The following is a 22,977-nucleotide window of genomic DNA, read 5'->3' as shown; positions in this document are numbered from 1 at the left end:
GATTTGCCATGTAGAAATATCACTTCTGCCAAAAAAAATGATTTATAAGGTTTATGATGTTGGACTGCTATTATTTTGAACACAACTGTACGGTATAGAGGCGCCCATTTGGCTAAATGAATGATGTCCTGCCATCTGCCGGCTGCAACTTCTCCCTAATGGGAAGTCCCATCTGAGGCAAGAGTTGAAGCGTCACTGAAATAATTTGAATGCAAATGAAGTTGACTTCCTGCCTCACCAAAATCAACTTTTAGATTGGCACTCTGCCAAAAATGAAGAACAGCAAACAGGAGGTACTATGTTGTCATCAGCCACTATCTCATACTGTTAATTTTTAACACATGCACTGATAATTGAATGTCTGTCTTTGTTGCCAACCATTCATGCAAGGTCACATGCCTGTTTTTTGGAAGATTAAAATGTTAAAGGTTCCATGACATGGTGCTTTTTGGATGCTTTCATATAAACCTTAGTGGTCCCCTAATACCATATCTGAAGTCTCTTTCCCAAAATTCATCCCTTGGTGCAGAACACAGCCACTAGAGCCAGTCCTACAATGAGCTTTCCTTAGGACGTGCCATTTCTGGTCTGAACTTTTGAGGAGGAGGGGGGGGGGGGGGGGGTGGAGTTGGAGGCTGGGGATTTGGCCTAACCAACTTACCCTTTACTTGTTTAAAAAGCCATGAAGTCTCTCTCTCATGGATGGGCCAATATCTCTGGGTGACCAAAGCAGAGGAAGGGGACGTAGCCTTGCCCCTTATGACCTCATAAGGAGCAAGATTCCAGATCGGCCCATCTGAGCTTTCATTTTCTCAAAGGCAGAGCAGGATACCCAGGGCTCGGATTACACCTATCGACATTTCTAGCCTCTGGGGGACCATAGGCCGGCTGGGGGAACTTGGAAATGTTAAAAAAAACTCATAAAGTGAAATTTTCATGCCATGAAACCTTTGAAAACATCAGCAACAAAAACAAAATCCACAGTGAGGCTGCATGATGTCTGCACAGGGTCTGGTTGTCTGGGTTGTCATCGGCTCAGATTAAACACAAATTCTCCATGTTATGCAGCAAACCAGGTTCTTTCATTGTCATTTATTTGAGATCAAATGAAATACTTAATATTATTTCAAACAAGCAAGAATGAGATTTATTAGCCATTCTGCCAAAATTATTATTTATGAGACATGTGGCCCTTTGGTCTTTGGTAAATATGACAGGAAACTCAACAAATTTGAAGCCAATACTAGAAGAACAGCTTTGGTAAACAGACTTTTTAGAAGCGGTTTTTGTAGGATTTGACCTTTGTAATTCCTACGTCCTAAAATAGACCAATCAATATGTGAGAACAATAGGCTACTCTACTCTTTGATGTTGCTATTATAGAAAGTTCTGAGCAGCTCAGTTGACATTGTGGACTCTGCAATCTATTTTGTGCCAGAGAATGTACCCGTGTGCCAAATACTTTGTGCTTTTACGGCCAACCCACTTATCATTCTCGGGATCACTTCCAGATTTCTAATCTTGACGTCAATAAGGGTTAAAGTTCACCACCCTCTGACTTTGAGAAAAATTGTTTCGTGTTCACAAATATTGACTGGACAGATATTTCTCTTTGACCTGTCCTGTTTTAATAAGTCAAACACAGTATCCATTATATATCACAAAGGTTTGTCTCTGTTTTTTTTTTTTTTTTTTTTTTTTTTTTTTACAAAGATGAGGGATAGTGTAATTATGTTATATATCATTGTGAACAGAGCTGTGCACGTACAAGCAGAAAGCTGTCAGCGGCTTCTTTTAAAACGGCACATAGAAGTGTCTGAATCTCCGCTAACATCCCTAAGAGACTGATGTGATGTGGTGTTCCTTACATCCCACAATACTAACGCTTTGACAGAGTACAACAGAGTCATACAATAATTGTGCAATTTGTGGAGCCTTAGCGGTGTGGTTGTACTGTTTGTCCTCAGGGTGGCACTAGAGGAATCGACATGAGGTTTAATCCTCTTTGCAAAGTTTAAATTCAGTGTGCTCATCAGTTTGTGAAATATTTTACTTTATAAATATATTTTTGGCGGGAAAAGGAAAAAGGTTTATCTTCAGGTCAGTATGAATGTACTCAGTAAATGTCACATTACTATCTGATGTTCTTTTGTAAATCAAGGCTGAAGACCTTCTTTTTGAGGCTGCCTTTCTTTAAATGATGCTCATTCTTAAATTTTATGCTGCACTGTAACTTTTATTCTGTTGTTTTAGGTGTCCTAATGTTTCTATTTTGTTTTAACTGTTATTCATGGTTTTTATAGTTTTTAATGCTTGTGATTTTTAACTGTTTGTACTTGTGTTTTATCTGTTTAACTGATTTTGTGTAAAGCACTTTGAATTGCCCTGTTGCTGAAATGTGCTTTACAAATAAAGCTGCCTTGCCTTGTACATGTAGAACTTTGTATTAATATTATTATTATTACTGTCATTAATTTAAATGAATGTGACATTATAAAATAAATAACCATATTAATAAATTGTGTAAAACATATGTAAACCAATATATTATAAAATAATTGAACAAATCCATTTCATTTGATATGTTTTATGCGTTTTTATGGCATAATGCCATCCCAATGACACTTTAATTTCATACTTCACATTCATGTTTTCATTATATCCTTTTCTATTTTCATATTGTTACTTGAGAGAACTATTGTCACCCGTAACACTCCCTCACCTTTCAGCCAATCACATTCTCCCTGCCAGTGTTAAGCAAGAGAATTAAACTGCTAGTAAATGTTACCAGTTAGCGTTTGGCGTTGTTATTGACGCTAAAAGTCTCAGGGACTATTCACATCACTTTGGATGCTCATGCGGCACAAGAACGGGACAGTTAGGTTAAGCGAAAGATCGTGGGTGGGCTTATAAAAGGTACGCTTCCATGAAACAAGACAGTGGGGTTTTATAATGAACATTTCTGTGGGACAGGAAAGGGACAAGAACCCCGGTTTCAGGGGTGAAAGTCCTGCGTTGTTTGATGCAGAACATTGGGCTTTCATACTACTCGCTGCCATTGTCGCTCCTAATACTACGTAATCTTAAAGCGCGGCGGAGATGCTGCTCTGCTCGGTGCGTTTCATACAAACACTGAAGGGTGCTTTTTGTGTTGTATGTGACGCTGACCGGCACTGCCCACGCGTTTACATTTTACGAGTTGGGAGTGAGAACGGGTTGAAAATAAAAACAAGAAATACAAAGTGACACAGAAGCGGAAATAATGGCATTAAGAAAAACACACTCTCGAAAAAATCTACAATGGCACCCAATTGAACTATTTCCGGCCACCTTGGGGCTCCATACAAGAGGAAAGCCATTCAAGACCTTGTAATATTGGGCTGTATAAATAAAATGTACTTTGTTTGAGGGAGGTTGTTAACTTACAGTAAATTGAATTGACTATTTAAATATTGAAAGAAGTTTTGAAATACTTAGCAATAATGTACATCCTGTAATTCGCCCAAGAAGTGGAAGTTCTGTCATTGCTTCTCATTTTCTTTTTTTGTTTGATCATGACCATCATCTCATAAAAACTACTGTATGTCATTTTGATTTAGCATGACGTTTTCTTGGAACATGTACAGTACAATAGATTCCCACAAGGGAAAGACTGTGACTATTTGTGTCTCATCCTCTCTTAAACATGCCTTTTCTCATGAACTTGTGATCATCTCTGACACTTCCCATTGGTCCTCTCTCCCATCACTGCTGATCCAAATTATTTGATTTTCTTCTTCTTTGTGTCTACTTCTACTTCATGCTACTGCATGAAATTACCTTATTACTGTTGGCCCTCTACTAACATTCTTCTTTACCAAGTTTCCAAGCTGGAATTATTCAGACTGGATGTGTCCTTGTGAGAGAGTCAAAGTGCCTCTGGTGCTCCTTAAGCGTTAAGCCCCGACCACTGAGAGTCTGCCAGTTTGTCTTATTACCACAAATCCCTTACAGTATGAAGATAGTACATGGCTTATCAGTTCTATTTGTTCTATTTCGCTGACCCAAAGTAACTGGAAGATCCTTTCATTTTTTGGTGAGGTAGAACAAAACAGAACAAATAATTTAACAGAGACACATGTGATAAAACAATCAGCCCGTACAGTAAGACATTAAATATGAGCTTTCTTTCATCACTGTAAAAGAACAGACACCGAACAGAACAGGTTTTAACATGTTATACCTATGAGTAGTTGGGTGGGCGGAGTGAAGGTGTACAATTTCAGTCTCCCCTTCCCTCCCTGCTGCTGCAGAGCGGTACTCATCAGACCAGTTTTCAGGCAGTTTGCAAATCAATGTGTTTCGGGAAAATCCTCATAGCCAGCAATTGAAACTCAGGAGGCTGTTGTTGTGTGTAAAAGATCTTATAAGAGAATTGCGGGATTGATTTGAACACATCTCAGGAGCCAGAGGACATTGGATGTGTTTGAGCTCATCACTGGGGGATAAGAAACCTTGCTACAGGTGAGTGTTGCCTTTAACCTCTCCAGTATTTCAAGTCTACACTTGTTTTCTTTATCTAAGTTTGAACATTCTTGCACATTTTGCTTCAATATGGTTTCATTGTATTAATACTCATGTCATTTTGTGTGGGTAATTTGATTATTTACCCTCACTTAAATACTTTGTTAGATATCTTCTTGCCTCGAATCCTCACTCCTGTTCTTCCTTACTAAATGACATGGGCTGGTGTTTTACAATGCTCTTTTCCATTAGCCTTTTTATACTTTATTAAAAGGTTTTGTCAGGTAAAGGTCAGTACAAGCTCCCCTTTGAAATGTAAAATATGTAACCGTGGCTGCAGCCTGAGGATATCTGCTGTCTTATCTGATCTGATGTGTTCATTTTCTTGCTGTGACAACACGGAAAAAAAACTAAAACAATGTCCCTAACATCACCGCGGTGCACCGGCCTGTTTGATGGAAATGTCTGGAATGTGACCTGCTGTCACCTTCGCACAAACAACAAAGATTAAACAGAGAGTATAGGACCAAAAACTGAAAAGGGACGTCGACATAAGAAAGGAAAGTTTCAGCCAAATAACGTGTGCTACACTTACTGTGTGGTCCCTTAAAGAAGAGCAAATAGACCACCAAAAATAACCCGCCTGACCACATTTGCCAGGAACTCTCAAACAGATAACACCCGCACAGGCTCACAGCCTTGTTCAACCCCCTTCATCCAGAGCCACTGAATCATGCTACGCCACCTGAAGGTATTTCACTCATGTTAAACAATAATACCAGGAGGTAATGAAATCCATTTTGGAGTACAACAAATTGTTTAGGTGTGGCTCTAACAATCCACATGTATAAATAGGCCAGTTGTGAGTGGGAGGGCCACACAGGCAGGTAAAGCACCTGGGAACTTCCTTATTGTAGTGCAGGAAGGAATCAGTGCCTTACTGCTGCTGTCTGAAAGGTACGGTGGCCATTTGTTGTTTCTTCTCCTCTCTGTTTCTTTTTTTCTTCTAGTGTTTTTTTCAAATATTTATCCTATGCATTGTCACATAATTTGGGCATTTCCTTTCTCTCTCTCTCTCTCTCTCACTCTCTCTTTTTACTACAACACAAAATACATGTTTATGGGGTCTTCTTGTGAAGAACCAACTTCTTTTCATTTTCTTGCTGCTGCTAGTCAATTCAATTCTGAATTTTGTAATGTGTTATTCTTGGAAAATACTATGTAAAATATCAAGATTCATCCAAAATGATTATGTTGGCACGTAGTGTCCAAACGCAGCCTTAAGCGGTCAGTGTGAGGGGACAAAAAGATCAAGAGTTAAAATATCGTCCTTCTCTAGAGAAAACAGCTGTGTTGCTTATCATTTCCTCTTTCATAGACATACAGTGTATGATATAATATATTCTTTTTGAGGGGAAATCCAATCTTAAACACAATTCATGTTGTTCTTTGGAATACTTAGTATGGACAGTTTAGGTCAAAACTGATCCATAAAGTCCTGATCGCATGTACGGTGGCAGCCGTTGTTGTCTAGTGTTGATGTGTGAAGGAAGTGTACTTTTTTTAGGTCCTATTTTTTGGGCATTTTAGGCCTTCATGTTCATAGAACAGATTAAGACTCAAAAGGGTATAGAGAGGGGGAATAACATGCAGCAAAGGGCCACAGATCGGAGTCAAACATGTGGCCGCTGCGTCAAGGAGTAAACCTCTAAATGGGCATGTGCTCTACCAGGTGAGCTACCAAGGAGCCCGATGTGTAATTTTTTTGCTTTGTCTTGATGGATAAAAAAATTGAAAAAGGAAAAGACGATTCATATTCCACATGTCCGTGTGATATTTTCAGAACATCCGGCTATTAAAAATAATTTCACAACAAATGGCAGCTTTCGTGAGATACCTTTAGAAATGTAGCTTTCCATTTGTGGGCTCTTGGTATACTGTTCTAATGAAGATGTATATTTCTAGACTAGACTGTCCGGAGGGAGTCTGGGTCACATGTTAGTCGGCTGTTGATCTGTGAATAAAGTAGTTCAGAGTTTTCAAAGGCTACATCAGCAGGCTTTGCCCAAAAATTATTCAGAAGTTAGCGGGAAATCCTTCCCACATAAAGTACTTAACACTAAAAGTCAGATGTCTGGTGTCTGTTATCACTCTGCAGCTGTGAGGCTTCAGTGTCTGGACCATGTTCTCCTCTGCTGTCCCGTACAAAAACCAGCACTACTCTGACCTGAAGAGGGATTGCATCAACAACAAGACGCTGTTTGAGGATCCAGAGTTCCCAGCCGTCAATGCATCACTGTATTTTAGGAAACCACCTCCTGGTCATGTGCAGTGGAAACGGCCAAAGGTAAGTGGCACAGGAGGTGGTGATCAGTCACCAGGGAAGGAAAATGATTGCTAAAGATGAACATTGTCATATTTTACTATACCACGTGAGGTGGTATGTAAATGTAATGATTTGGAAATTAAATTTTACACATTCAATGCAGAGTTGAAGCTTCGTAGTTACAGTCAAAATACCACCAGACCACCACCACACCACAAAAGTGTGTAAAGTCATTCACGTTCATTTTTCTGTTGTAGGAGATAAGCAATGAGCCCCGTATGTTTGTGGAGGGCATCAGCTCCCATGACCTGAACCAGGGAATTGTGGGAAACTGCTGGTTTGTTGCTGCCTGCTCCTGTCTGGCTTTGAAGCCAAACCTCTGGAAGAAGGTGAGTTACTTTGGTTTCTTTATTCTGAAAGTGTAAGCCGAGGTCATGGCATAAGCAAATATTACTGAGGCTTATGTATTGCAGTTGTGATAAGCAAATGGCAGGTACTGCAGCCCTGAGGTAAAGGGTTAGGGCTGGAACAAGTAACCAGCAGACAGCTCAGAAATTCATCTTAGAATTCATCTGAGGGGAATTCACACATTATTAACAGCTGAACCAAACTAGTTTGCCTAATTACTTTTATTTTTCCTGGTAGATGGTATAATTTAAGCTACAATATTGTACGATTTCCAGGCAAGTATATTGATACTTAAAAAAATAAAAATAAAAATAGGGCAATTTTGACAATAATGGAAGAGGATAACTTCTTTTCAGAAACATTTTGTTGGCAAATGTCACAGAGGTTTCCACTACATGTCAGAGAACATCACAATTCTACTGATAGCCTGTGTGAGTCTTTGGAAGCTATCCAGTGTCACATACTTTTTTCTCATAATTTTAATCTTTAAAAAGTTGTTTCTGGTTATAAGTTAAGTGCCCCCTTGACAATTGTTTTTACAATTTTATGAACTTTAAAGGTCCCATATGTTGTTCATTTTTAAGTTTAGGTTCTGAAACACGCTTAAGTGCCTTTCTCTTTGAGCATCCTCCCAAAAAAGCCAAGTCTGCTCTTATTGGCCAGTGTTTCTGGGTCATCTGCAGCTATACTCTCGGAGTCTCTGCACCCTCATTGCAGCCGGGGAATGACTGTACCAGCACTGTAGCAACACTTTCTACCTAGTATAGATGTGACATGAAAACATCCAACGTCTACTTAATGAAAAAAGACATGGAAGTCTTACTTTTTACAGTATAGGACCTTTAAAAAGCCATCAACACATTATTACAGTCCTACTTTTAGCTGATGAATTTGGATTAACATTTACAATATTTTGATTCTGAAAGAAGAGTGACCTTCACATAACACTGCAAAAGGGAGTTTATGAAATTATAAAATGTATAAAAAAAGTAGACTGCACCTACATTCATTCCTTGTGTAATATTACATTTTTTGTGTGAAATAAACATCAGCAGCATTTAATGGTACCTGTGTGTGTGTGTGTGTGTGTGTGTGTGTGTGTGTGTGTGTGTGTTTGTGTGTGTGCGTGTGCCTCTGTGCGTGTGTGTGTGTGTTTCCAGGTTATTCCTGACTATAAGGAGCAGGAGTGGGATCCCAAACGACCGGAGAACTATGCCGGAATCTTCCACTTTCAGTTCTGGGTGTTTGGAGAGTGGATGGATGTGGTGGTAGACGACCGGCTGCCTACAATCAACGGTGAACTCATCTACTGTCACTCAAAAGACAACAACGAATTCTGGAGTGCTCTGCTGGAGAAAGCCTACGCCAAGTTAGTAAACCTAAACATAAACAGATTTGTATTTATTTAGTTAGATCTGGTTGATACTATAAAAATGTAAGCTTATATTAAATAAAACAACCTAAAAATGTAATTACTTCTACAAGTATTAATACTGAAACTACTAATAATAACCAAATATTTGCAAAGCATAAAAAACAATACAACTATTGCTGCATTCTATATATTATACAAAGCCCATGAAATTTTGAAAGTAAGTGTTGTATCATATGATGTTGTGTATTGCTGCAAAACCTAATGCACATATGTAGAGTCCATTCATGTGTTTAACTGTGTTATATTTCCATATTTCTGAAATACATCCAACTTCAAACTAAACTTGTGATTCCCCTTCACTCTCTGTGTCCAGGCTCTATGGCTGCTATGAGTCCCTGGAGGGGGGAAACACCGGAGACGCTGTGGTGGATTTCAGTGGATGTGTGGCTGAAGCCATCAACCTGGAGAAAGAAGCTTATTACAAGGACCCGAAAAAACAGGACCAGCTGTTTGAGGATCTGCTAACGGTTTACGACCGGGGAGGAATCATTAGCTGCTCCATTAGGGTTTGTGCTGTCTGTGAATATGTTGCATCTTTGTGTTTGTACTTCAGAGATACTGACCAGTTGTTTTTATAATATCATCAGGCACAGCCTCATGAGATTGAACACAAAATGGCAAACGGACTGGTGAAAGGCCACGCATACTCAGTAACTGCAGTGAAGAAAGTGCGTTTGGGTCACGGGCTGCTGGCCTATTTCAAGAATGAAACTATTTCTCTGATCCGCATGAGGAACCCCTGGGGCAAGAGTGAGTGGAAGGGAGCCTGGAGTGACAGGTGAGAAGTGCTTCCAATTCATTATTTTCTCCACTGTTGTAGCTCTGATCCGAGGAAGAGCTCTACGGTGTGCACTCCTACTCAGAAACTCTCTACCAGGGTTGTGTATAACTATTCAGATGGTATGGTAATAGTGGTAACGTGGTGGGACAGCAGAGGAGTCAATAATGCTGCAGGAGTGGTCACACAATCTTGTCATATACATTTGATGTAACCTCTTTAATTTGACTACTAAAACACTTCTTTGTTAAAAAGGAAAATACTAAATTAGCCACATTGTATGACTCAAAAGGTGGATCTTATTGAAGGTGCATTGTAACTTTAAAACTACTTGTTTGTATCAATAAGCATTTCATAAGCATTAACCATCTCCCTTTGCTTTGCTTGCTGTTTGTCAGCTCTGAGGAATGGTCAAAGGTTGGTAATACGGAGAGGGGCAAACTTGGCATCGTGGTAGAAGATGATGGGGAGTTCTGGTGAGTGATGAGGTTCATCCAATCACAACAGCCCACCTGTGGAGTTTATCTCTTCTTTTAGAGTGTATTAATGCATTGTGTCTTCACATCCGCAGGATGTCATTCACAGACTGGTGCAAGTTCTTTGAAGATGCAGATGTTTGCCGTCTTCTCAACACTTCGCTGATCAGTGTCCATAAGACGTGGAATGAGGTTGTGCACTTTGGGAGCTGGACCAAACACGCAGAGCCACTTTTAAGCCGCTGCGGTGGCTGCGCTAACCACAAGTCGACGTTCCTGCAGAACCCACAGGTACTCTTGAATGGACTCCTCACATCACCTGTGTTCATGCAATGTATACATTTATATTCACTCCATTTGAACTTCTTTTACAGTACTTGTTTGATGTTACAAAGGAGGCTGATGAAGTTCTGATCACCTTGCAACAGAAAGACATGAAGATCAACAGAAGGTTTGGTCAAGGAGAAAATCTAAGCATTGGCTTCTGTGTCTTCAAGGTAACATATGTTGTAACATTTCCACTTACTTTATTTATCTAATGAACAGTTGATAACTGATCTATAATATGCACGGTGCAAGATAAGCAGCAGACTAGTTATTAACATTTGAAGGGTATGTGAAACTTTGCACAAAGATTATGGCGAGACTCAGATCAGTTCATGACAGAGGAAATGTCGTTAGTCAAAGGTCAGTTTACTTGAGGCTAAAACAGAGTCATATAATCACAATTTGGCTTTTATTTTGGTCAAAGAATTTGGCTTTTCTACTCATTTGCTGAGCAAATAGTGAACAGTTTAAGGTTTTACTGGCAGGCAGATACTGCTCGATATGGTTTATCAAAACAAAAGCAGACTATTTTCACAAGAGGCTAAGTCATACACAATTAAACACATGCACATACTTTAGTAGATTGTTTCAAGCTGAAAAACCCAGCGGAACCAAACCCAGTTAGTGACCCTTTCCTTTAGACTCCCAGTAATGTGCAAAGAGTTCAGTTGCCTGTGTTCTAATACAGTGCTTCTGGAGCCATAATAGAAATATCATGCATTGTGGTCAAATATGGTATTTGGCATTACACTACACTGAACAGATATGAAACCACAACCTCAATGGATATAATTATGTCTGGAACGGCAATATTTACATAGACAAATGCAATTCAATATTGTGTTTCAGTAGAGGTCTTAACTATCGTTAAACTGCAAAGTCAATGGAATCTTCTCATGCAGCTGCAAAACTACTTTGCCAAACAAAATTGTATCCTACTTGCTGGGATTAGATTGTCACATTCAAATGAGGCCATTTAACCGTATGCTGCAAAACTGACATCCCATTTCCTGTAATGTGATTTACTTGACAGAGATCTGGCTAAATTCAAACACACACACATTCTCATCACTCTGACAGAAGCGGTGCCAAAGGGACAGGTTCTGGACAGAAATAAATGCTGATGCCACAGGCAGCATGTGATTAACAACTCAGTACACAGCCTGTGCTGCTTTGAGCCTGAACCTGGATTTAATCCTTGTCATCTATGGTCTTTATCTGATGACACTGTGTCCACATTTTAGGTTTCTTATGTTGTCACCCACTACACTTTGTGTTTTCCTGATGAGAAGTATACCAGTTGTAGGACTTTCAATCATACAGCAATGGGTAATTTTATTGCCATTTATGAACAAAAACTCACATGAAAATATGAATTAGTTGACACCTGAGGGCATCACAGCAGCCCAGTGAAAGCCTGGAGGAGGCTATGATTATTATGTTAATCTACGACTAGTTGTTAATTGCTCTAAAAGAAGGAGATGCAGTATAACCTTTTTATATTTGCCTAATTGACACACCATTCATCTTACCAGTGCAATAATTATATTACTTTTTGATAAAATGGTACAGACTTATGTTATTTTTAATCAGTAACAGTAACTTATCAGTACTCTAGGTGCAGTTTAAAGCCTTAGAATTTGGTTCGGGGTTAGATTGACCTCATGTCCACCTCCGTGGAAAATTGACTTTGGCGTATTCCAAAGTACAGCATAGGTACATACAATGCACATTACACAGCACACAATTAATAACATGAAGAATATGCAGTATACAATATATTATCTACTGTGTAAATGGGAAAGTTGCGGCAAATAAGTTAAATGAGATCTTATAAAATAGTATGTGTTCACTGATGCATTCATTCTGTGTTCAATGCCTGTATGGCATTTAGTTGGTAAATGACTCTGAATTACATTTGTTGTAAGTGTATATACTGTATATTATGCATGCATCACATTCTACATACATTTTGGGAGCATCACAGTTTTGATTATATTTGGGATATGATGTTTACAGTAAATATAAGTTCATATCTTTTTTACATAATTTTAACAGAATCCAAGAGTCCGACCATCAGTTGTATCTTGATTTCTCACGCTATAAGCCACTTTGTTATGTGCCATAAAAGAGTGCTCAAAAACCTAAATCAAGTACTCAAAAGCCACAGTGTCCTGGTTTCTGTTGGGGTCCTCCTGGTAGTCTATCCAGGTGTCTCAAAACCAGATGTTTACATTTGCAAACACATAACCAGACTAATGGAGCACATGTAAACACAATGCACGTAACACTCAGTGTTAAAATCACCTGTCAGACTTTATATTTGATGAGTAAAGTCAGCTAATTGTTCAGTGATCTTTAAATGAACACTAAATAACGCCCAAATTCCTTTTTCGCAGGTGGAACTGAACAGGAAGTATCGGATGCACGACATCCTGACCCAACAATGTGTGGAAACATCCACCTACATCAATGCTCGGACAGTATTTATGAGATGCATGCTCCAACAGGGCCGCTACATCATAATCCCCACCACCTTTGAGCCTTACAAGCTAGGGGATTACATGATCCGAGTTTTCACCGATGTGGAATCAGGCTGCAGGTACAGTGGTGATGAAGAGTTGATGTTGAACCAGTGACCGTGTGTGACGTAAATAGCAGCATGACTGGGTTTTATGTTGCCAGACAGAAATGTAACATTCATATAATTATCAGGTTTTAAGAGACACTGCAGTGGAAGCGAGAACACAGCTGTTTAACTAAGCCGTTGAGCTGTTGTCTGAATTGTTCAATTCAGACATTAATGGATGTCTAAGGAAAGCACCCAAATGACTGTTTTGGAGAACTTGGATTATACAATTATGTTCACATGAAATTATTTTAAATGCTTTTCTTGGCCAAAGATTCTGTTTTGCCAGATTTTGTTTCTGACAATCTAGTTGGCCAACCTAAACACAGAACCAAATCACATACAGGTCATCCAAGTTGGCTTAATGTCAATTAATGTCAGAGAACCAAGATATAGGAACTCTACTCCTCTCGTGGTGCCTAAATTCTCCTCTACTCTCACAGGGAGTTGACAGAGGACAAGCCAAAGATAAAATGCTGGAGTTCTTTCCTTGGATACCCTCAAGCTGTGACTCACGTCTACGTCCACGGAGCTGAGGAGCTGCAGAATCAGGACAATACAGGAGGTTAAAAGTGACTTTATACAAGCCAGACTTTTACCTTAAATGTACTAATCAGTGTAATCAGCCTGTAGTGCAATATGGTTTGCTAAGTTGAGACTCTAATGTATTCATGCAGGTGCAGACCCTTATGTGATCATAAATTGTGAGGGCCATTCGGTTCGATCCACCATCAAGAAGGACACCCTGCAACCAGAGTTTATAACCAGCGCCATTTTCTACAGGAAGAAGCCCAGAAATCCCATAACTGTGGAGGTAAGATGGCATCCCTCTGGTCCTGATGAGTGTAATTAATCTCGGTGACTGGCAGTGCAAGGGGATTGTGGGTTACTGTACTGTGGAAACCATGTATCCTAAAAATGTCAACAGACTCAGAAAAACAGACTAATTTCAAGCTCAAAGACCAGAAAATGCAACAATCAATACTCCAATTTGTTTTCGTTTTCAGTCTATTGCAGAATCCTTCAAAGCAAACAATCCACACTGTTATCCCAAATTAGTTGAACTAGTTTGCGTGGAAAGCTTTTGCCTTAAATCGTCTTAAGCTTTTACACAAGGTGAAACTTAACAGGTTAAGATGTATTAACAATGAGTGGCACGTTGATGCAGTAGACAAATTAAGTTTACATTAGTAGTCATTACTAAAAATCGTTAGTAAACATACTTTTTTTTTCTGGAGTGTCATGTTGTCTAAAATAAGCATGTTAAAGCTTCAGTGCGTAACTTTTGATATTAATAAATGTCTGTTACATTCAAGCCATTGCCAATTGAGTTGCTTCAAAGCTAATTAAGACCCACAGCTCCACACAACTCTCTCTTTGTTTCTCAGTATGCCTATGTTCAGAAACTGGTGTTGTTTGGCGATGATGAATTTGAATGATTTGATGATTGATCATATAATCATTTTCAAAACATTTAATATTGTTGCCTTGTTTCAAAAGGCAGCTATAAATAACACATTAAAATCTAGAGAGTTCATGTAATTTCATAGACTGGTCATACCAGAATTATTTTCAAACTACATTTTATTTGTACTGTGAACCTGGCCACTCTCCATTGACAAGTGTTAACTTCCTTGTTTAAAACTATCGGATCTGCCCAGAGCCATCCTGGAGCTGTCATAACGTATTGCTAAAGTGTAGTTGTGACGTCGGCTTAGCCTCATAGAGTTAGCCTTAACCAACTCCTTCACCACTGACGGAGCAAGCTGGAAAATCCCATGAGCTCATGCATCGTTTCAGAACAGTTCAGATGACCCCGCCCCTTGGTTAGGTCTGTGCACTGCATACTTAAGCTGATTATTAATATACTAATGTGATTTAGTAATGAGTATGGTTTTGTTACAACTAAATCTGGCTTTACAGTGCTTTTAAAGGTGCCCTGCCACATGTCTTGCATTACTCTGTGGTAATGACTGAAGTTATACCATGGCCTCTGTAACATTTTTTGAGTAAAAAAATGCCTTGGTTACCTTCTTTCAAGCCATTCTAGTGTGGTATAGAAAGATTGCAGGAAGACTCAGCTTGTTTTGGGCAAGTTCTCCTTAATATTCAACGAGCTAAGCTGCTTGACTCTGATTGGCTAACAGCTAGCCAAAGAGATCAGCTATCAGTATCCTTTACCCAGCACTACTGGCGAGCTACTGAATAGTAATGAGCTCAGGCAACATGACATCAGACTGACCAGCTTTTGTAATTGGCCTGATTTCTCCGCTTGTTTCTTTTCAGTGGCTAGAACTGACAAAGGAGGTAGCCGTTCATTTTCACATTGAAAACATAACACAAATGCATACGGACCTAACATATTTCAAAAAATGCAAATTAAAAACGGTTATGCGTGGCAGGGCACCACAACAGTATTAGTTTCAATTATTTAGCAATTCTTTCATACCTTAAAATAAAATGTAATACAGACTAATAAGAAAACAACTTCTATATATGTATATTGTTCACAATAACTAATAAAAATAATATAATAAGCAGACTGATTCCATTAAGTAGAAAAGCTCACATATGGCATTTGTAATCAACTGACAGATGCAATGGCAGCTTGTAATTGGCTGTAATTGAGAGAAAAGGACATCATCTTTCCCTGATGACATTATTGCAACATATTCAAATCAGAGTCACCAACACCTTGATCTGTGGTCATCTTGTAATATGTGGCGGCAAACCTCTTACCTATATACATACTCTACTGGTTTTCCTCAGGTATGGAACAGCAACACAGTGAAGGATACGTTCATGGGCCAAGTGGTCTTGTCCGGGTCAGTGAAGGACTCCTCTGGCCCTCAGAGGCTTCAGCTGTTGAAGCGAGGACAGCGGACACCTGACGAGATGCCCGGTAAAATCAGTCTGAGGATCATCACTTCTACTGAGCTGACCGCCATGTGATCTCGGCATTGAATTCAGAGAGGGCTGGATCTCTTGATTGCTGAACAATGTGGTGAACATCTTACTTGGCATGTGCCGTCATCAAAGCCCCGTACCCATGGTAGTCCCTGGTTGTGTGTGATATTACATTCCTTTATTATGTGCACGATGGTGAATTGTTTGCAAAGTTGAGAGGTGAGCAGCACCATTGTACTGACTGAATGTCAATTCCCGTTACCCCTATTACTTTTAAAATGATGCCTGTGTAACTTATAAAACATTTTTTTGTAAAGTTATTCTTTTTTATGTTCCCTATAGATACTGTGATATGTCAATAATTTGTCATTCAAGTCTTAACGTGTTACAATTTTTATAATTAATGTATTTTTCATTTCTGTAATTCACAACATGCTCCTTTTTTCATCTGTTCATATCATGTTTCATTTTCATGACTATTAAGACAATGCAAGACACTAAATGGCATAAAGAATTAAAAGAAATCCAACCTAAGAATCACAATAGACTACAATCATTAGCACAACTCTGGTTTTCTTCCTGTTTTTATTTCAGTCCAGTTTCGAAACTGCAACGTTTTTTTTACACTCAAGACACAGCCATGCACAATTCAAAGTTCAAAAAGTCTATTGCTTCAACCACAAATAAAAATAGTTTATCCAAAACCTCATTTCCCCGTCACTCATTTGTCCTTTTTCAAAGATGGGGAAAGGCCTGCTGAGGTATGCCAGATGGATCAGCAGTTTTACAAAGCTAGACAGTAATAAGAGTAATAATAATAATAATATGATAATAATTTAAAAAGTAACATTTTTTATCTTTGTTCCATTCTCTTGATACACATTAATAGAGGAATTTTCACACCACGTGTACAGGTTTACACATTCAGAAGATAGGAATGTACAGGAGCAACCACAGAAAAAGGGGCACGTCAACGGTGTCTCTTGTCCCGAAATTCACCTTTGTGCTCATAGTTCACAGACCTGTACATGGGGGGGCAGAGGCCAAACGTCCCAGGAGCCAGCAAAGCTTCCTGTCAGGCCATCCACACCTACCGCGCACACACACACACACACACGCACGCACTAACACTCAGCAGCGGTACTCAGGACAGACTGTGTGGGCCCGCACACAGAGTGCTGCATTCATCGGCTCTCTGTCCAGATGAAGGAGTGTCCGATAAAGCCCAAACAGAAAAGCCGGATCCAGGAGTGCCAGCATGTTAGTTTTTCTCTTTTTTGATGTTCAGGGTGCAAAACATTTATTGATACATACCATAGAGCAACCTGATTATTGTCCTCTTAAGTTACATAATTCTGAAAAAGGGGTGTTTTCCTGGCATATTTACATACATACATATCCTAACAATCTTAACCTATTTGAAGATGAGATACAGTGTATAGTTTGTTTTACATGCATGAATTCTGTTGCATCCTCCTGTCTAACATCACTCCATCTTCTGTACATTTGCTGTACAATGGAGGTACAACATGACTGAGCAGCTACCCTGCACCTCACAATGAAGGTGGACAACATGAGTGAGGCCTCTTCTAGTGCAGATTGAGGTAGCCTCCTAACACGCACAAACACACACGCTCACACACAGAGTGATGCTACATGGGAAATGCATGACGAAGCTACCAAATACAGACACAGAATAGATACTGTCTGTACAGAAATGAGTTTAAACACTACCCAGGTATGGCAGGAATGTTATCAAACAACATGAACCTCTACTAGGTTGGTTGTTTTCAGTGCTCATTAGGACAAGGTACAATCATAAAATGACATCCACTCCACTACTTCGCTCAGTGGATAACATTCCCCCTCTCTGATCTGCCGCGCAATCCAAAAACTCACTACAATACAGATCATATGAAAAAGACACATAAGACACCATTAAAAGACAAAAGGACACACACAACACTTATAAGTAATCACTCGTGCTTCTGGAAAAAAAGAGAATAACTTGTTTCATCAAAATGTCTGTGTATACTTTAAAGTTATTTTGATTGAAGATGAAGAAAATGTATTTCTCCCTCCACGACTTGTTGCAGTTTGTTGAAACTGTGACAATGTGTGGCACTAGACCTTCAACTCTCTTAAGGTAAATAATTACATGACCTTCTATTTGCCACTGTTGTCGAAAATGAGCTTATTTAAAAGGCTGAAATGTTGGTTCACTGTGTGCCAGCATCTTTAAAAATGACAATCCATCATTAAATTTCTGTTGAGTCTCTGATCTAGTATTTGTCTTTCTTTTTATCACATACCTATTAAAAATTTTCTTTGACATTAATTAAGATAGATGGTTAGAAAGCCACACAAATCCATATCTATGGAAAATCCCATTTGAGATGCTTGTACACTATGAATACTACAGTTTATGTACCATACAAATGCATGTTAGAAATATCTGTCAAATTTGCAGATACATTGCTTGCATTTGTAATGAAGCTGACATCGATTGGAAGTCATTCTGATCATTTCTACCACATTGAATACGAAGTGTTCAGTACCTAATGTTGATTTAAATATGCAACATATAATCTTTATTTCAGCGCAATCAAATGTATCTAACTACATCACTTTTCTCTTTAAAATTAGTAAAAAAGTATGTACTGTATATTATATCCAAAATTAAATATTTGCATGTGTGAGCTACAGTTGAGTCACACATGTTCTGGTTTCAGTATTTTGAATTTGACACAACATTAAATTTGATATTATGTAGCCAGTTTAAGAGAGAAAATAAGCAAACTAACTGCCGGTAACCTGAATACCAGTGACTCTATGGCAGAGACTGTCTGAAAGAAGTTGGCTCAAATGAAATATGGGACCCGTATCTCTTCACTGATATGAAGTGTACTAATGAAGGGTGTTTAAAGCTGGCATAGGTCATGTGAAATTATTAGTGACTTATTCCCCTGTAGCTGCACCCCTACACTCACTCAAACTCACACAAAAACACACACACACAAACACACACACACGCGCGCACACACAAACACAAACACACACACACACACACACACACACACACACACACACACACACACACACACACACACACACACACACACACACACACACACACACACACACACACACACACACACAAATACACACACATAAATATGCCACCTTGAGATGAGACAATCTACGGAGGAGTAGCAATGTTTCTCCACAGAGCCATTAGTCATGCAGGCAAAGGTTGGGTCCAGAGTCCCAGAGTCACTCTCTCACATCGGCTGGTCACTGCAGGTGTAAGTTTGGCCTGATTGTGCTCCATGGAAGGACTAGAGGAAAGAAAACCAAAGCTGGGCAGGGAAAAAAATCACAGGCTCTTTAGTTTTGTCACTTTCTCCTCTTTGCTCCTTAAGTTTCTGCTTGAAAATGAGCATGTGTTCTTTTCATTTTTTTCACTGTATTTCTTGGTTTGGGAAGCGACTGCTGCCAAACAAGACATATGACACAAAGAGATGTGCAGATTTGGTACACACTCGCACACACACACCCACACATACGCACACATACTTGTGATGGACTGCTCTACATGTACAGAGTGCTGGAAAAGTAAACAAGGAGGCAAGGTCTTTTCAGCAGCATGGGCCCGAGAGGCTGCAAGGCCAGATGTCCGTCTTACATATGAGGCCTGGGGGTCATTTGTCCTTGTGCTGTCACGGTAAGTCACACAAACCCCTCCCCCCCTCCTTGTGCTGTCACTGTAACGTCACCCACCATCCATACACCCAAGCCCCTGCCCCCATGAACGCACACATCACAGGCAGGGCTCCATTCTCGGGTGGGGACACAGGTCACACCCTAGCGACTGCTGTTCTTTATGGCTTCCTTCGCAGCTACAATCAGAGGCGTCAGGCTGGATAGAGGCTTCGCCAGTTTGAGGAAAGAATGCTGCAGAAGACAGACAGGATAATAATGGAGATGTGGTACCAAAGAGAGATGTATGCACATTAAGAATTATGAATAGTTGGCATTTAGCAATGATATTGACATCTGCCAGACATGAACGTATGTGTGTATGCATGACCGCTATTGAGGATCTAGTCTCGCTTTTACCTGGAGAAGCTCCTTGGCAGAGCCTCTGCGGTCCACATCCATCTCCAAACAGCGGTTAAGGAAGTCTCTGAACACAGATGACAGCCTCTCTGGGTTCTGCAGCTCTGGAGTCCCATTGGTAGCTATCAGGTACAGTGCCTGGTGAGATGGATGAGGTCAAACCATGAGACCATGACATAAGGGCAACATAGGAAAAGAATACTGAATATTTAATCTCCATGCATACTGTATGACCACTAGGGAGCTAACATGAGTCCTGTGTTGTGGTTGCACTTTGTGTCTTACCCTGAGTGGATTCTCATTCAGGTAGGGTGGTTCTCCCTCCACCATCTCTATTGCCATGATCCCCAGGGACCAGATATCCACTTTTGGGCCATAAGCCTTTCGAGTCACCACCTCGGGTGCCATCCAGTAGGGCGTTCCCACCATCGTGCTGCGCTTGTTCTGCTCTGGAGTGATCTGGGCACAGAAGCCAAAGTCGGCTGCAAAGGGAGATAGAGGGAGACAAGTGCAGTGGTGTGTTATAGTCTTTCATTTAACACACTACCATCTCTCTTAATATAAAGTAAATCTCAAACACTTCTCTCTCAGAAATGGTGCAATTTTACTGTAACTCTACTACACTGAAGCCAAAAGCTAATTTACATGTTTGAACAAAAACACGAAGACTTACTGAGCTTGACGGATCCATCCATCCCCAAGAGGATGTTGTCACTTTTTATATCTCTATGGATCACCTGGTTGGAGTGTAGGAAGTCCAGGGCTTGAAGACACTAAAGATAGAGAAAAGAAAGCTTAATAATATACTTAATTGATACCCACACATACTAAAGGGGAGCCTGTACTACACACACATTTGGATAGTCATTTTCTCCTGGCTGGGGAAGTACTCACAGTTTTTTTTTTTTTTTTTGAATGTGCCCACCTAAATGCAAGGTTCAGCTTGTCGTAGCCATAGAAATAGTGGGTGGTGTTGCTGATGTCAAAACTTCTCTTACCTCTCTGCAGACTGCAGCAATCTGGCCCTCGTCCATGCAGGTCTCAGTCACTACATCTGTCAGCGAGCCACCGGCCAAATACTCCATCACCACCCACAGCTCATCTCCTACCAAGTAACTAAAACAAGCGAGAATGAAAAATATAGTTTTAGTGTGACATGCATTTCATATTGAGGTTTATAGTTCAGTCGTTGCTTTAAAAATTAATAATCAAGGCACGCTGGTTGACACATATTCAGAAAATCAGAACAAAACTTCTCAAGAAAAAGAGCATCTTTAAATTTCAAGATGCACTGTGGATCTCATGATGCATGGTCAACTACAACACACAGAAGGTGCTCAAGCGTGTTACTGCCAGCTGTGAACAGCAGCAGAAAGACCAATGATATGAAATCTGATCCGAGTGGAACAGATGCAAAAAGTCTTGTGTTGAGTAATTGTGTACTAAAATTCTTCTCCACGTTCTAAAACAGTAGGTGGCAGTCATGTACCGAATGATGAATGTTGACCACCATATAAAGGCAAAAGGAGAAAGAAGAAGGAGGTGAACAAGATGAAAAGGATCTGAACAGCTCAGAAGATCCTTCAATGTAATTTATGGTAACAACATGTCTGACCTTTTCTGAGTTCTAACCACAAAATCAGTTGCTATTGGCAAATTAATTTTAAATACATTGATAGTGCTGCATGAGCTTCTTAATGTCTAGCCATCTTAGAAAAAAAAAACATGCAAACAATTATTTTACATCTGCCACTAATGCTATAATAACTGTGCTATATAGCTATTGATGTTTTGGTTAGAGAACAGTAATAGACAGCAACTTGTCAATCAATAGTCCTTCATTAAGCAGAAATGCCAAACATTTGCTGGTTCAAGCTATTAAAATGTGAGGATTTGCGGCTTTCCTCTCTATTATATAACATTGAATAGATTTAGGTTTTGGACTGCTGGCTGGACAAAATAAGCCATTTTAAGACGCCACTAGGAAAATATATTTACTTGGTGTGATATGTGACCTTGCATGCAAAACCTCACCTGTCCAGGTAGTTCACTATATTGGAGTTTTTGTTTTCCCTCATCACTAAGATCTCATTGATGATCAGCTCCTTCTTGGGCTGCTGCTGCAGGTTCATCTGCTTGATGGCCACCTGCGAAAACAGATGAGGAATCTGTAGCTCAGAACACGAGAATGCCTGATGGCTTAGTAAGGAAAAATAAATAATATACAGTGTGGGAATGTTATATAATCAACATCAGAACCTGACTTACCTCTTGGCCCGTTGCTATGTCAATGGCAGTGTACACAGTGCCGGACGCTCTGGTGAAACACAAGATTAGAGTCACATCCATTTAATTGTTTTAAATTATTTAGTGACAAAAAACTAAATGGTGTTATAGTATTACTGTTTAGTCTAGACAGTGTAAGGTGGCTTTGAAAATGGAGTAATTTATTGAAGAGATTCAAGAGACGTGTAGCATATACTTCAACAAAGACCAATTCCAAGTTGCATGCATCACATTTACTACTTAAAAAAAACACAGACTACTTGCCTATCGTAATTTGATTAAACCTGAGGCTTGATGAGTTAAAGTAATATTTTGGTTCTTCACTAACAATCTGTGCGTATTTTACCAAAGAAAGGTAACTGCTATTAAATGACCTTAAAAGTGATGAGCACAAAGATACCAGAAAATTTATGGTTACCAATAGCAGGCCAAAGCAATGGTATGCAGCCTTTCCATCCTTATTTGGAAGTGTATCTCATGATACTAAACACATTCAGCCGTGAACTTAGTTCTTCTGGTCTTTATTCTTTCTCTTGCTGCCAGCTACACCTGTGTTTAGTCAGAAGCTATGAATAATGATGCATAGTTCCTGGTACTAATAGGTTAAAGATAGTAGCAGAGAGTAAATAGACAGTTATCTAATGTTTAACCTAGGAGCTTCCTGATCAAATATGGAAATAGTGAGAATGTCAGAACAGATAACAACTGCACAGTCTTTATCTGTGCATATGTGTGAAACACAGAAAGACATGTTGAGAGAGAGAGAGAGAGAGAGAGAGAGAG

The 22,977-nt window shown here is 39.6% G+C and overlaps 2 protein-coding genes across 4 annotated transcripts in view; one reads left to right on the top strand and one right to left on the bottom strand.

Moving 5' to 3' along the window:
• The window catches only part of LOC116700228 (calpain-5), a 22,766-nt gene extending 6,268 nt beyond the window's left edge, over positions 1–16,498 (top strand). Inside the window, exons 2-15 of one of the 2 annotated variants that reach the window (XM_032533233.1) lie at positions 4,201–4,205; positions 4,381–4,503; positions 6,662–6,850; positions 7,087–7,218; positions 8,398–8,606; positions 8,986–9,178; positions 9,260–9,450; positions 9,849–9,926; positions 10,022–10,217; positions 10,301–10,423; positions 12,653–12,855; positions 13,326–13,447; positions 13,560–13,696; positions 15,652–16,498. In XM_032533233.1, the coding sequence (XP_032389124.1) occupies positions 6,686–6,850; positions 7,087–7,218; positions 8,398–8,606; positions 8,986–9,178; positions 9,260–9,450; positions 9,849–9,926; positions 10,022–10,217; positions 10,301–10,423; positions 12,653–12,855; positions 13,326–13,447; positions 13,560–13,696; positions 15,652–15,834 (1,932 nt within the window). In that variant the 5' untranslated portion in view covers positions 4,201–4,205; positions 4,381–4,503; positions 6,662–6,685 and the 3' untranslated portion in view covers positions 15,835–16,498. Of the gene's footprint in view, positions 1–4,200; positions 4,206–4,380; positions 4,504–5,380; positions 5,461–6,661; positions 6,851–7,086; positions 7,219–8,397; positions 8,607–8,985; positions 9,179–9,259; positions 9,451–9,848; positions 9,927–10,021; positions 10,218–10,300; positions 10,424–12,652; positions 12,856–13,325; positions 13,448–13,559; positions 13,697–15,651 lie in introns of those variants that run through there. The other variant, XM_032533234.1, reaches the window with a different exon arrangement.
• The window catches only part of LOC116700229 (serine/threonine-protein kinase PAK 3), a 28,843-nt gene continuing 22,269 nt past the window's right edge, over positions 16,404–22,977 (bottom strand). For both annotated transcript variants that reach the window (XM_032533235.1, XM_032533236.1), the window contains 7 exons: positions 22,177–22,225; positions 21,943–22,055; positions 20,907–21,024; positions 20,582–20,681; positions 20,194–20,390; positions 19,909–20,046; positions 16,404–19,743 (listed from right to left, as the gene is read on the bottom strand). In XM_032533235.1, coding sequence (XP_032389126.1) covers positions 19,654–19,743; positions 19,909–20,046; positions 20,194–20,390; positions 20,582–20,681; positions 20,907–21,024; positions 21,943–22,055; positions 22,177–22,225 — 805 coding nt within the window. In that variant the 3' untranslated portion in view covers positions 16,404–19,653. The remainder of the gene's footprint in view (positions 19,744–19,908; positions 20,047–20,193; positions 20,391–20,581; positions 20,682–20,906; positions 21,025–21,942; positions 22,056–22,176; positions 22,226–22,977) is intronic.

This window comes from Etheostoma spectabile, chromosome 13 (genome assembly GCF_008692095.1).
Source record: "Etheostoma spectabile isolate EspeVRDwgs_2016 chromosome 13, UIUC_Espe_1.0, whole genome shotgun sequence".
Lineage (NCBI taxonomy): Eukaryota > Metazoa > Chordata > Actinopteri > Perciformes > Percidae > Etheostoma > Etheostoma spectabile.
Note: the sequence above shows the minus strand (reverse complement) of the source record. Positions and strands in the feature narration are given on the sequence as shown.